The 12,663-nt window shown below is 51.3% G+C and overlaps 5 protein-coding genes and 1 non-coding gene across 6 annotated transcripts; 3 read left to right on the top strand and 3 right to left on the bottom strand.

Moving 5' to 3' along the window:
* Positions 1–509: 509 nt before the first annotated feature.
* BP01DRAFT_406290 (uncharacterized protein) lies at positions 510–3,477 on the bottom strand (the record flags this gene model as incomplete). Its single annotated transcript, XM_025578765.1, has 12 exons — positions 510–952; positions 1,003–1,095; positions 1,152–1,222; positions 1,266–1,322; positions 1,416–1,799; positions 1,854–1,947; positions 2,018–2,108; positions 2,163–2,681; positions 2,735–2,855; positions 2,917–3,063; positions 3,159–3,241; positions 3,306–3,477. 12 exons carry the CDS (start codon positions 3,475–3,477, stop codon positions 583–585), a joined length of 2,202 nt encoding a protein of 733 aa, XP_025427905.1. The 3' UTR covers positions 510–582.
* A 351-nt stretch (positions 3,478–3,828) lies between these two features.
* Positions 3,829–6,448, top strand: BP01DRAFT_155230 (uncharacterized protein). The gene is made up of 5 exons (XM_025570659.1): positions 3,829–4,264; positions 4,324–4,378; positions 4,437–5,570; positions 5,623–5,909; positions 5,969–6,448. Exons 1-5 carry the CDS (start codon positions 4,114–4,116, stop codon positions 6,277–6,279), a joined length of 1,938 nt encoding a protein of 645 aa, XP_025427904.1. The 5' UTR covers positions 3,829–4,113; the 3' UTR covers positions 6,280–6,448.
* BP01DRAFT_359900 (sterol desaturase family protein) lies at positions 6,255–7,327 on the bottom strand. The gene is made up of 2 exons (XM_025575787.1): positions 7,207–7,327; positions 6,255–7,143 (listed from the first exon to the last, which is right to left on the bottom strand). The coding sequence occupies exons 1-2, from the start codon at positions 7,209–7,211 to the stop codon at positions 6,618–6,620; spliced, it is 531 nt and encodes a 176-aa protein (XP_025427903.1). The 5' UTR covers positions 7,212–7,327; the 3' UTR covers positions 6,255–6,617.
* Positions 7,328–8,089: 762 nt separating this feature from the next.
* On the top strand, positions 8,090–8,180 carry BP01DRAFT_t269. The gene has a single exon. It is a non-coding gene; the product is annotated as a tRNA-Leu (tRNA).
* A 281-nt stretch (positions 8,181–8,461) lies between these two features.
* On the top strand, positions 8,462–9,792 carry BP01DRAFT_155207 (CSN8/PSMD8/EIF3K family protein). Its single transcript, XM_025570658.1, has 2 exons — positions 8,462–8,740; positions 9,049–9,792. The coding sequence occupies exons 1-2, from the start codon at positions 8,571–8,573 to the stop codon at positions 9,620–9,622; spliced, it is 744 nt and encodes a 247-aa protein (XP_025427902.1). The 5' UTR covers positions 8,462–8,570; the 3' UTR covers positions 9,623–9,792.
* Positions 9,793–10,333: 541 nt separating this feature from the next.
* BP01DRAFT_347914 (small subunit rRNA maturation protein TSR4) lies at positions 10,334–12,100 on the bottom strand. The gene is made up of 2 exons (XM_025573708.1): positions 11,850–12,100; positions 10,334–11,778 (listed from the first exon to the last, which is right to left on the bottom strand). Exons 1-2 carry the CDS (start codon positions 11,973–11,975, stop codon positions 10,516–10,518), a joined length of 1,389 nt encoding a protein of 462 aa, XP_025427901.1. The 5' UTR covers positions 11,976–12,100; the 3' UTR covers positions 10,334–10,515.
* Positions 12,101–12,663: the final 563 nt, after the last annotated feature.

Below are 12,663 nucleotides of genomic sequence, written 5' to 3'. Positions count from 1 at the left end.
GATCAAGGGCTTCAATTTTTGACATCGGGAAAGCTTGGGTCTTACAGTACTACGCAAGCACACCCTTATACAACTACCCCGATGACTTTCTCGATCATGCTGAGCGATACCCCCACCGCCTCGATCTCTGTCTCGTGCCACTTGAGTATCAATCCCACCAAACCAGTGGGTTCAAGTTGTTCGTCATGTCTTGTCGACTCGACAGGGAGATAAGAGTGGCCTGGGTGAGGGATGTAGGAACAACGGACCACTTAGTCTTTAAATCTACTTGGTAACTGATTATTTGATATCCCTGGGGAGTTATAAATAGGTTGAGTCTGCCCTTGAGCTACTGCTACAACACCAAACAGGTAAGGAATGGACCCGTCCAAGCGGCAAGACGCTTGATTGTGCACTATCATTTCGGCAATCCCTCCTGGGCCCCACTATCTGACTAGAGCATTCACTAGGCGAGCCATCAATCACTAGTAAATGCTTAATACACGAGAACGACATATCCCGAGTACGGATCCAAAAATAGGCATCAACGCGGACACCCACATGTGGCTTGAGTAGTCGAGACGCGCGCGAGGCGATCATCTTTCACACTCTGCGATGTCCCGGAGAAGGGGGCACACTACCCGTGTCCCAAGCCGTCATGTTGGGGCCCAGCTCGAACTCGATCGTGCCACCGCGTGCCATGATGTCCTCATGCTCGAACCAGTTCTTAGTCCAGGTCTGGCCGTTGATCTTCACGCTCTGCACATAGTAGCCCTCGTGCAGATTGTTCGCAATGATCCGTAGGGTCTGGTTCCCGTTGATGGTCATGTTAAGTTCCGGAAACCATGGCGAGGCAATCAGATAGACTGGCTGGGTAACCACCGGGTAGATTCCCATCAGCTGCCACAACAGCCATGAGTTCATGGCTCCTGCGTCACTGTTGCCGGGGATCCCGTAAGGTGCGTCGTTGAAACTGCATGGGCGGTTAGTGTTGCCTGGAAGATTTGGGTACATGGCGCCTACTATTGGTATCCGAGACCCCGGGACCTCTGCACACTTTTTGCTTGCTTGTTGATGTAGTTGTATAGGTACGGTGTCGCAAAGTCAGGCTCGTTGCTTAAACACGACCATTAGTGCTCCTTGCCCTGTCAGATGCTCAAGGGATTACGTGCCCAATGTTGATGATCGTGGTAATGCCTGCTCCGTTCGGTCCGAGATCTTGGACGGACATGTTGGGTGCAAACTGCGGAGTTAGACAATATCACCAGGCGGCGTTGGAGTCTTACCATCAGGTCGAGTCGAGATTCGAATGTGTCCGCGCCGCCCATGAGGTCAATGAGAGTCTGCATGTCATGGGGGATGACGAAAGAGTATTCTTTCGGAAGAGCGTAAGTAAGTCCTCTGTCTCATCGTGGAGATCACTCATCCCAGGGCACAGCTTCATATGTGTAGTCCAACCATTCGCACTCGTCACAGTAGCGCGGATCATAAGCACTGCTATTAAATGTGCCGTTGGAAAACCTGGGTGCCAGGAATCCAGTGAAGTTCAGGCTCTGGACGTTGGGGCTCCATATCTTCTGCCATCCAGCGGAACGGTTCAGATACTTTCCCTGATCACTAGGCGTCTCTCCGGCGGCGACCTGGCTCAACGCGAAATCATTCAGGCTGTACTCCACAGTTCTGGATATACATCTTGTATTGCGATCTTGCGAGACGTATCCGAGCTCAAGCCAGTCACCTAGGGCCCCACGTCCTTCTTTGGTGCTGGCAGAGGGGTCTGTGGGGTCCCACGTTTTGTATGGAATCACCTCAGCGTCGGTCTTCATAGCGGCATATCCGTCGGTTCAATTGATCGCTCCGCGAAGACCCTTGACGTAGGCATCAGCCAGTACATTATCAGCATTGGAACCGCCTTGGACCAATCCATTCCAGTTTTCTGAGCGCCCATCTGGTAGAAAGCCTTGATGTCTTTTCGATAATCCATGTTATTATAACTGTTCCCTAGCTTTTCAGGGCTGCTCATGTCCAGATATCATACCTCCAGATATCAATCAGACCTCGAATCATAGACTCGTAGTAGTCAGGCTGGTATATATGGTAGAAGCTGGTTGTGCAGCGGAAAATATCCCCTGATTCGAAGGCATCAGTGACCGCATATGAATAGAGCGCTTTCGCCCACTAACACATAGTATAGAAATCGTCCCAGTACGGCTCATCTGACTGCCAAAGCGGATTCTCGCCCGTCCGATCGGATGGCATCAAATGCATGAAGTAGAGAGAACTGTAGAGCAGCCGCACATGCGTCAGGTTTGCGGTCTCGTCCAGTGCAACGCGGGTCCTGCTGAAAACATCTCGATTCCACTCTTCCACGGCTGATTGCACCGTGTCTTTCAGACTCCAATAAGGGATCTCTGATTCAACGTAGGCGCGAGCCTTCTCCACAGAGATGAATGATATACCTATTTTCGAAGAGATCTGTGCGTTCGATGTGATATCCCAACTGAAAAGCGCACCGATGCGATCATTCATGAGCCCAGAGGTAGCTTTCTTATCAGTCACATTGCCATATACTGGCTCGCTGACGGCGTCGTTGGCAAATCCCTGGTATCGTGGCATCGGCTCGGTATTCCTGCCGGAAAACGTCTGGGCTGTCTCTGGAGCTGTGGAAAATTCGCCGTAGAAGTAGACCGTGAACGGAGCTCCTGGTTTCCCTTCAGAATCTCCAAAAAGACCCCTGGAGGGTAATGGTGCCCACCGTTGTTCCAGCCCCCGATATAAGTCCCATAGCCTGTGTATGCTTGCCCTTCTTCCTCTAATTGAATTTCACCGGCAACGTAGAACTGGCCGTTTGGGTCTTTGGGAGACCCAGGAAGATACTAAGACGAAGTAAGCACTTCTGTCTTTTGCAGCTACATGTATTCAAAAAAAGAACCATACGTGAGAAAGATCAACCAGTACATGCTTTTCACCCTCGGGAAAGCCGTACTGAACGATTCCGGCATGGCGAGAAGCAGAGAGCTCAATTTGAACGCCATTTTGCAGTTTCGTGGCAAAGTATCCCACACTGGCTGTATCGTTACCAACCTGTTATACTAGTCATGAGTCACGCCAGTCAATCTGCCTTTTTGCAAGAAGCGTACCCTGGGTTAAGAGTAGGTCAAATTATCGAGCAGATTCACCGGAGGCGCAATGGATGTGAGCGGCATTTGGGGGATGATCCCATACTTGGGTGCACCTCCCGTACCACTTTCATGCATCATCGCTAGATGAATCGAAACACTTGTCAATGATGCAAAACCGGTGGTCAAGTAGCGATTTCCACTCACTGATCGCCGTGACATTCCCATCGGGCGTCCAGCCCCCGTTGAGGACTGCCAGGCTCCAATTCGCAGCCGTCGTGTCGATACCCACCTTCGCCACGCCAAAAGGACGGGCTGCGCCGACGAAGATATCTCCTCCTCCATAGCCCTTGCCTGAATAAGGCCCTTCTGAGCCCATTTAGAGCGTTTACATACTGAGAGTAATCTTCCTGAGCAGCAGCAATGGCCGGTAACAGGGCACATAACAGCGCGGTCAAGTGGTGACAGAGATCGTAATGGAGTAATCGCATATTTGGCAGCACTGGAGAGTCTTGACTTGCTGGGATGAGGGGAAACGCTGTGGGGTAAATGGTCTTGTCTTTATCCCCCGCCGGAGAGGGGAATGCAGGAGATCAACGCGGAGAAACATGGCAAGCTATCCCTGACTCACTGCAGCAGCTGGCCACTGAGATGGAATTGACGCTCATGCAAAACCGGGACAATCGGAAGGAGGTTTGGAAAGTGGTTCAGTTGCATCTTCCCCCCATCTCGTAGTGACGTTGGATATGGGGTGATAGCATTGCTGCCCGCGACGATAAGTCCTTATCTGCTTATACTAATTTCATTTCGTGGATGTTTGGTAGCACGGTAGACTTACCTGCTTGTAGCACTCAGCCATGAGCATTTCCTTCGCGGTTTGACCTTATCAGCTCCGTCAAGTCTTCCATCAAGACCTAGTGACATTACTACTATACTCGTTGGTCCATTGAATGGCAGGGACGATGACTAATCTGATCACGGCTGCTGCCTTTCCCAACCGGGACGGATCGATCCGATGGATCTCCCTTTTCCAAACAAGCAACGCAACCTGATCAACAGCGATGTTAGATTTCCTACTGTGCCTCGCAATCGCACCATGTTTCAGTGCTCCCAGTGCGACAAATATTACCGAAGAAAGAGCCACCTGCTCCGGCACGAGGCGACACGTACGTACTACCCCAAGAGAGCCTGGTGAACCAGGAGCAGATGAGGCTGACAAGCCCAGATACTGGTTCTACCCCTTCAGTATGCCCGATATGCAATAAGTCATTTCAGAAGCAGTGAGCTTTTCTCTATGGTACTCGTTCACAACAACGACAATTGTCTGACATGGACTAGAGAGGTTGCGCGAAGACATAGTAAGGTATGCGCAAGAAAGTACAACCGACCTCTACCGCCACCATCCAAGCCGGGCCGGAAGAAACGCTCCTGTGATGAGTGTACCTACGCCAAATCAGCTTGCGACTCACAGACTCCATGTTCTCGTTGTAGATCACTGGGTCGAGAGTGTTCTTTCGGAAGCGTGGCGTCTTCGCCCACAGAAACTCCCTGCTTGACACCTGCCCCACATTCACCAGGACCCTTGCAACAGTCACTAGCAAGCAAGAGGCCATTTTTCTTTCTGTCTCATTTCACCGACCCAGCCGTGGTCAATGACAAGCTTGCAATCGCCGAAACAGCAAGATGCTCCACTAAAAGGAATTTGGATGTTCTCAACCTCAATCTCGAAGACGCACTAAGCCCTTTTTACGCTATGCAATCGTTCATGAACGACCCGGCAGTTGTGGATATGTTCTTCCAGCCTCCGTCCATAGCAAGCCAGTACCCTGGCCCTAACCTTGCGTCTGAGTACGCCTGGTCTACGGGACTTGCGAAACAACTGAATGACCTGATGGTAGAGCTAGTGACAACATCAAACTCAATGGTTCCCAAATGTGAGGCCCAGAGCAGGCAGCTTGATATATCCGACTTGACTCCACTCTTTACGGCTTCCAATCTATCAACTTTCATCTCTGCTTACTTTCAGTCTCTTCACTGGCACCTGCCCATTGTACATTTTCCTACATTTGACCCGGGGAATGTGTCAAATTCTCTTCTCATATCAATATTTCTTGCTGGGGCGACATATTCGACTTCTCAAGATGGGGCTATACTGCCATCTGGACTCATCGATGTTGCTGAGGAGTATATATTTCGGCGTTTGGCAACTCTGTCGACAGCATCCATCCATACCAGCCAGCCTATGCAGCTGGGCTCCGAACTAGAAACTGTGCAGGCAGCTTTGATTATAGAGATGCTGCAGTTTGGACAAGGGGATATGCAGACAAGACGACGCATTCGGATTGCAAGGCACCCGTGTGTGATCTCCACAATACGATCAGTGGACATTTTCAAATCTAAGCGGAGTATATTTTCCCAACCCTGCGATGAGCCCACCTGGAGAAAGCTCGTCGCGGATGAGGTCCTTGTACGGTACGTAACCATGATGATGCACACTGTGGAATACATTTACTGAGATGCGTAGGGTCGCCTGTTGGGCCTTCCTAGCGGATGGCTTCCTCACAGTCTGTTTCAATAACCATCCTGCAATGTCCATCTTCGAAATGGATTGTGACTTCCCTTGGGATTCTAAACTATTCGAGGCTGAAAGTACATCCGTGTTCAATGAGCTAGTGGCCTCAGCCAGCACCACGCGGTCGCCGCTTCCCACTTTAAGACAGTTCATTGCCCGTTTGATCGATACAGATATTGATGAATTGATCACATGGAGCCAGTCGCTTGCAGCAGAGCATCTTCTGATGCTGATGTACGGTATGTTTGTGCAGAGTTGACTTTGTTGATTGACAGGATTTGCTAAGCAGGTATATCAGCGATGCACTCTTTAGCCTTTCAGGCGAGGACTGGCTTACTTGGGTGGATATCACCAAGCGCTATCAGGCTGGCTGCTGATAATTGGAGAAGAATTTGGAATTCAACGGGAAAAATCATCGACAAGGAGAAGACCCAGAGCCTAGGTTATCCCAAACATGCAGAAGAACTTTGGTGGCTGCTAAATGCTACGCTCGACTATACTGGCGGTCGTGACAAGAGTCCTCGCTACCTAGACACCACAGCTACTGACGACTTGGGCAAGCTGAACGAGTTTATACAGAATGTTGCGACGGACGAAAGAACACCGTGAGCGATGTCCATATTAATATTTACTCATATTATACATCTATGTACAGCATACAAGAGCCACGGATTATACCAGTTGACGTCGTGATACCAAGTCAGTCAGCCCTTCCGGACCATTCATCCGAAACCACCTTCCTACTCGTTCTTATGCTTCAGCTCGTCTCCCTTGGCTTTGCGATATGTGCCACCCAGTCGGTCCCAGAACGTGGTGAATTGTCCATAGTTATAGTTGAAGTACAGATGATGCAACGTATGACACTCGGGTCCGTTGATCACTTCAGACCGCGAAAGGCATTCGGCGTCGTCTGATCAAGCGGTCAGTCATCGTCTTGCCATCGATTGTTAAGAGAAGGTGTACATACGTATCGCAAGGGTCCACATTGTGACAAAGACAAAAAGCCCCAGATAGGCACATTTCTGCAAGGGGAACAGCAGCGGGAATATGTGGTAGGGCAGGCTCTGGGCCCATCCATCCAACGGGTTGAACGCATAGCTGGCGTACGGTGTCGGGACGACCCACTTATGATGCTTTTTGTGCAGGAAGCGATAGACGGAAGGATGGTGCTCCCACCTGTGGATCCAATAGATCCCGGTATCCGTGAAGAATATGAATAGCGGGTATTGAAGATAAGAATATCCAGGGAAGGGCTCCTGACTCGCGAAGTCATATAGTTTCGACCATCCATGAATCTCAAGAAGGAAAAATGGAACAGTCAGTATGGACATCAGAGGCATGGCTAATAGACCCTGCTTGATCTCCTGTCGAACCTGCTGGTGCAAGATGCGAGGATGCTTCATGAGGGACTTGTCGAACACGGTGTGGTAGAGGATGGTGCTGCCGATGAGGTACATGAGGACACCGAATACCCTATGCCACGATGACTTCGGTTAGCTACTGGTAATCACGAAGGTCTACAGGATAAATTTATACCACATGGTGAAGAACAATGATAGTGCCTGTCTAGGGAGGTGGTCACGCTTCCACCGGCTCGCATTGGCATATTGAGACGCTTGCAGCGGATAGTACAGGCCAACGTGCTGATTGTAAGGGAGTTGACTTTCAATGGTCGCATTGCCAGGATAGAGCTCATAAATCGGGAGCACCGAGGCATAGACTCGGTCGAAGACGAACGTGTCGAGGATATCGAGCAGGACGTCCATCCTGGCGATGGTTATTGCTCTTAGGGCTGGTTCGTACCAGAAAGGTGGGATGGGCTAGTGTTTTATAGGACAATGCCTCGGATCCTGTTCCTTGCAGATAATCTTAATTATCCAGGGACACGAGGGCTTCTGCAGAGTCGGTCATTGAGTTGCAGATTGCCTTTCCATTTATATACGGGCTTTACCTACTTCGCGGTGAATCCCTACACGGCTATTCCCTACCGCGGGAATTCCCTACCACGGGAGCCCGGCTCTTCTTATCAGGCCACTGACCGGGCAACAGCTCACTTGGAGATTTAGGGGCCGTGATGGTGGCGTGGTACTAATGATATGCATCATTCCCGTATGGGAGCCTTATCTGGTGTTAGGTGGGTACTACTGGTTGGTAAAGAATTCTGGAGCATACGTCGACATGGGGCAGCTGCAAGCGCCAGTATATGTATACCGTAGGGCACGCCAAACTCCGTCGTTTGGCAGTAGCAAATATGAGATACAGCAGTCTCACGAGGGCTAGTACTGCCTTGTAGAGTATATACAGGCTAGAAACAATAATTCTCCCAATGAATTCGAAGAATTAACGTCGTCACTTTAGACAAATGGCATAGCACAGTTTATGTATATCTTCCTGACTTTGCACCACTTTCATAACAAATGGCAAGATGGCCGAGTGGTCTAAGGCGCTAGTTTTAGGAATTTCCGAAACACTAGTTCGAAAGAGCGTGGGTTCGAATCCCACTCTTGTCAAGTATACTTTTTTACTTTCATCAGGAAAATCCCGGTCGCTGGATTCCACCCTTGGGGCTCTTTTTTTGTCTCTCCCTTTGCTTCAAGAGGCCCTAGTAGGAAAATGGACGTCTTCATCATGTTGACTTCCTCGCCAGCATCAGAGAGCTCTGCTTTGTGCCGTCCGGGCATCAAGTACTATCGGAGAAACTGTCCGTCTTCGGAATCTTCCGAGCGTATGTCCGCCGCACAGCGAGACAATCACGAAAAACCCACCAAAATCCCGGAGCGCAAGAGGAAAGCCACCATCAGCCAGGCCACTTTCAATCCCGCATTTCCCTCCACTCCACTTACTCCCCCTCCTCCTTCTCCTTACCACCAGACCCAATCCTCAATCTCTCCTCCGTCAAAATGGGTGTCACCTTCGACAAGTGCGAGACCCGCCCGGCCAACATCGACGCCATCCTCAATGGCCTCGACCGATACAACCCGGAGACCACCACGGTATTCCAGGACTATGTCACTCAGCAGTGTGAAGACCGCACCTTTGATTGCTATGCCAACTTGGCTCTGCTGAAGCTGTAAGTGCCCCCTATTTGCTCCTGCTATCATGCGCCAACTGCCCTACACACTGCACCCTTTCCTGAGAATCAAGCGCTCCGACGCGGGGATAAGAATAAATGGTTTTTATATGATGAAGAAAATCTTATTTACAATCACGTTTCCTATTACCTGACACCCAGTCATGGGGCATGTCGAGACCCCATTTCTCCTGAAATAAAAGCCGCTCAAGCTTCTATTTGTGACACACTGCGTCTCCTTCTCGTCCAAAGTTTCGTGGCATTCGTCATGGCTAATATGATCATCAAACTGTCTTCGAATTCAACAGCTACCAATTCAACCCCCACCTCCTCCAGCCTGAGACCGTCACCAACATCCTCGTCAAGGCTCTCACCGTCTTCCCTTCTCCCGCCTTCTCCCTCTGCCTTGCTCTGCTCCCCGCCCACACCCAGCCCTTCCAGTCTTCCAACCCCGAAGCCCAAGCCGCCGCTCAGACCTCCGACTTCGTTGAGTCCGTCCAGAAGCTTGCTCGCCTGTCCACCCTCCTGGAATCCGCCCAGTACGCCCAGTTCTGGTCCACCCTGAACTCTGACGACCTGTACGCCGATCTGGTCGCCGATGTTGCCGGCTTCGAGGAGCTGGTCCGCATTCGCATCGCCGTCGAAGTTGGCAAGGCTTTCCGTGAGGTCAACGCCGAGGTCCTCGAGCAGTGGCTCGACCTCCGCAGCCGCGAGGCTCTCGAGAAGTTCGTCGCTGAGGTCTGCAGCTGGGAGGTTAACGGCGACGTCATCAAGGTCCCCACCAACAAGGAGAACGAGGCCCGCAGCGAGGTCAAGAGCGAGCGTGTTGGTGTGGATATGTTCGGCCGCGTCATCCGCAGAGGCTTCGAGCAGGCTGCATGAGCGGGAGTCTTCTAAGATTCTTTGAGGAAATAAATCGCGTCTTTTATTTTTCTCAAATCAACCAAATCCGCAACCATGTCGTCTTCTCAAATTCCGTTTTTTTCCCTTCTTGGACCCCCGCTATCCGTCCTTCCCCTTCTTGCTAATACTTCATTTCACTCGTGTTTCTCTTTTTGCCTTGAAAGTGGATCCGGGACTTCAGACCCCGTTCCGTTGACTCCATTAAGTGTCTCCTTTTCTCTCCTCAGTTCCTCTTTCGCCTACACTGTGAAAGATAGGCCGAAAACGAAGGAGGAAAGTAGAGGGAGATACAGACATTATCCGAACTCTATCTATGACTTATGAGCTATAGAGCCCCCAAAATAAAATGATGACGATGATGAAACCCCCGGGGATAGGAAAGGACTCGGGGTAGCCCAGCATGCAGGGAAATGCAGAGAGAGAAAAAGGCTGGGTGGTCAGGAACTTGGCGCAATTGGCGTTTTGAGTTTCGCGTCGCTGCTTGTGAGTGTTGTTCATCACGATCATCATCGTCAGCTTCATGGATCTGTCTCTGCCTTCCCGCAACGGTGCCAACCAAAGCATTCGTTTCTTAGCCTCAAGATATCCTGTCAGTGTAAAAATGAAAGGAACAAGCCGCAAGAGAACAATAAAAAGAGGAAATCACATCATTCTTAGAATCTGTAGGTAGTGTACGTCTGTCTGTCTTATATCGAATAAAATAAACTTTTCATTTTCAAGGAGCAAAACAGCTCGAGGTATGTGTCTATGAATATGGAAGAGTATGTGTATATAGCTGGTCATCATCAATATCAGAACATCATGGGTCACGCGTAAGGTATAGGCAGAGAGTAGCAGTGAGGTGGAAAGGCCGAGGAGGAAGACGTGAAGATCTATTTAGCAGCCTCCTCCCACTGCACGCCCGCCCACTCCTCACGGTATCCCACGACTCCGATCTCCTTGGGCCCACAGTCCCGGCTACACACCGCCAACATGATCGTCCCCCACTCCATGCCAGCATCACCCAGGCCAACGCCCTCGCGGCCGTCCTCGAGCACACTGATCGCGTGCGGCACGAGCTGGAACTCAAATACGCGCTCGCTGCCGCAGTACTCACAGCGCGGGATGCAGCTAGAGAGAGATGGGGCTCCTCCCGTCGTGGCGATCTTGGTGTTGGCGGGTTTGTGCGCGATGACCTCGTGCAGGCGCTTGCCGATGGAATCGGTGTGGGAGTAGAGCAACGGGGTGCCGCGGAACTGGTACCGGAGGATCTGCTCCGGGTTGTGACCGAGGCGGGTGGAGAAGCGCATGAAGGCCTTGTCGAGCTCGGACTCGAAGGCGTCCTTGAGGTCGGCCCCGCCGCCGCCGCTGGGGTCTTCACTGTTGTCGATCGTCACGTTGTCGGGGATTGTGGGCGTCGACGGCCGCGATAGCGTCTCGTATTCGGCATCGAGGTAGAATTGCGGGTAGGGGGCGGGGAAGTCGGAATCGGCGGGCCAGGGGGTTGCGGGGCTGGGGCTTTCCTCGGGCGGAGTGAGAGTCTTGAGAAGAGATGCTGCTGCTGGGGGTGGGGAGGAAACCCGGACTTTGTCGGCGAAGGAATCGGAGAGAGAATTGGCGGCAGCGGCGGTCGTTGAGGCCGGGGTGGATGGTTTGACGGCTAGGCCAGGGGAGGGGGCGGGGGCGGCAAATGGGTTGCTGTTGCTGTTGCTGTTGTTGTTGCTGGAGAATGGGTTGCTGTTACCACTACCACCGAGGGAGAATGGGTTGGCGTTGGCGGAGACACTGCCTGTCAGGGAGGAGGAACCGAATAGGCTTGCGCCGAGATCCGGCTTGGGGGCCTCGCTCTTTGGCTTCTGTTCTTTTTCTTCTTCTTCCTCCACAGGGGCTTCGGTCGGAATCTCATTGACTTCCTCCTTTGCGGGCCGGGGGGCGGGTTCGCTCTTCAGCTTGCGGGTAGCGCGCAGGGCTCTGATGCTGCCGGGCTTGCGGTTGCAGGGCTTCCTGGGACATGCGAAGATGTACAGACGTCGCTCATCATCGGGAAAGTCGTCGGGAAGGTCGCCATGTAGTTCGAGGAGGAGAAGCATAGGCGAGTTGCAGACTTTGCATTTGGCGAATTCGCCGGGAGGCGGGGTAGCGTCGTCGAGCCAGGTCTGTGGATGGGATTCATGACCATGGTTAGTGAGCGTATCTTTCAGACAGGACTTATCATGGCGAAGTTTACCGGACGTCCTCCAAGGTGGCTGATTGTGTCGTCTACAATCTCATCTGCGGCGTAGCCCAAGAGCACGCCGGTCTCGGTGAAATCCCCCTCATCGTCGAAGGAAGAGTCGCTGTCGTAAGGGTCCATGGTTAGATGGTCAATGTCGCCGTTCAAAAGGGGAGAAAGCGCTGCACTAGAAGCACAGTGCGATTTGCAGGAGTGCCTTGTATGAGGCAAAGGCAGCGTGAAGCGAAGCGAAGCGATGATTTTCGGGGGCAGCTGGAAGAAAAAGCCGGTCGAAAAGCGATAGGCGATAGGAGCCTAAGTAGGGGGTCCCACACGGGTACCTTAGCCTAACACGGATTGGCGCCATTCTATAAGTTAAACATTTCAGTATAAAATCTTACCGCGTAACTAGTTAAACAATGAATACAATCAATTCAGCAACAAAAGGTGCAAAAGGTTAACAAGATACAAGCACGAGTCAGTCTATAAGCAAATTTAGCAAGACCTTCTTCCTCTATCCCAACCCAACTCTTTCTTCTTCTGTTGCCGAGCTCAAACTCGTTGCATCACCTTGCTATGGTTGATCTTTAGGATGAAGGCTCACATTTTTCTCTTCAGATCATTCCTTCTGCTGTCTGCAGCAGAGCCGGGACTCCCTGAGACATCCTGCCCTGTCAATCTCTCAGACTGCGTGCCAGAATGACGTGACACCTCAAAGTCGATATATTGCTATTTGTAAACAAAGATTCTTTGTTCTCAGCTCACTTGGAAGATCTATTCCCCGAATGACAGTATAAACAATGATTTGGGTTTCGCCAATAAATGGAGG

This window comes from Aspergillus saccharolyticus, assembly GCF_003184585.1.
Source record: "Aspergillus saccharolyticus JOP 1030-1 unplaced genomic scaffold BP01scaffold_40, whole genome shotgun sequence".
NCBI lineage: Eukaryota > Fungi > Ascomycota > Eurotiomycetes > Eurotiales > Aspergillaceae > Aspergillus > Aspergillus saccharolyticus.
The sequence above is the reverse complement of the archived record's forward strand: the minus strand, read 5'-3'. Positions and strand labels throughout refer to the sequence as shown.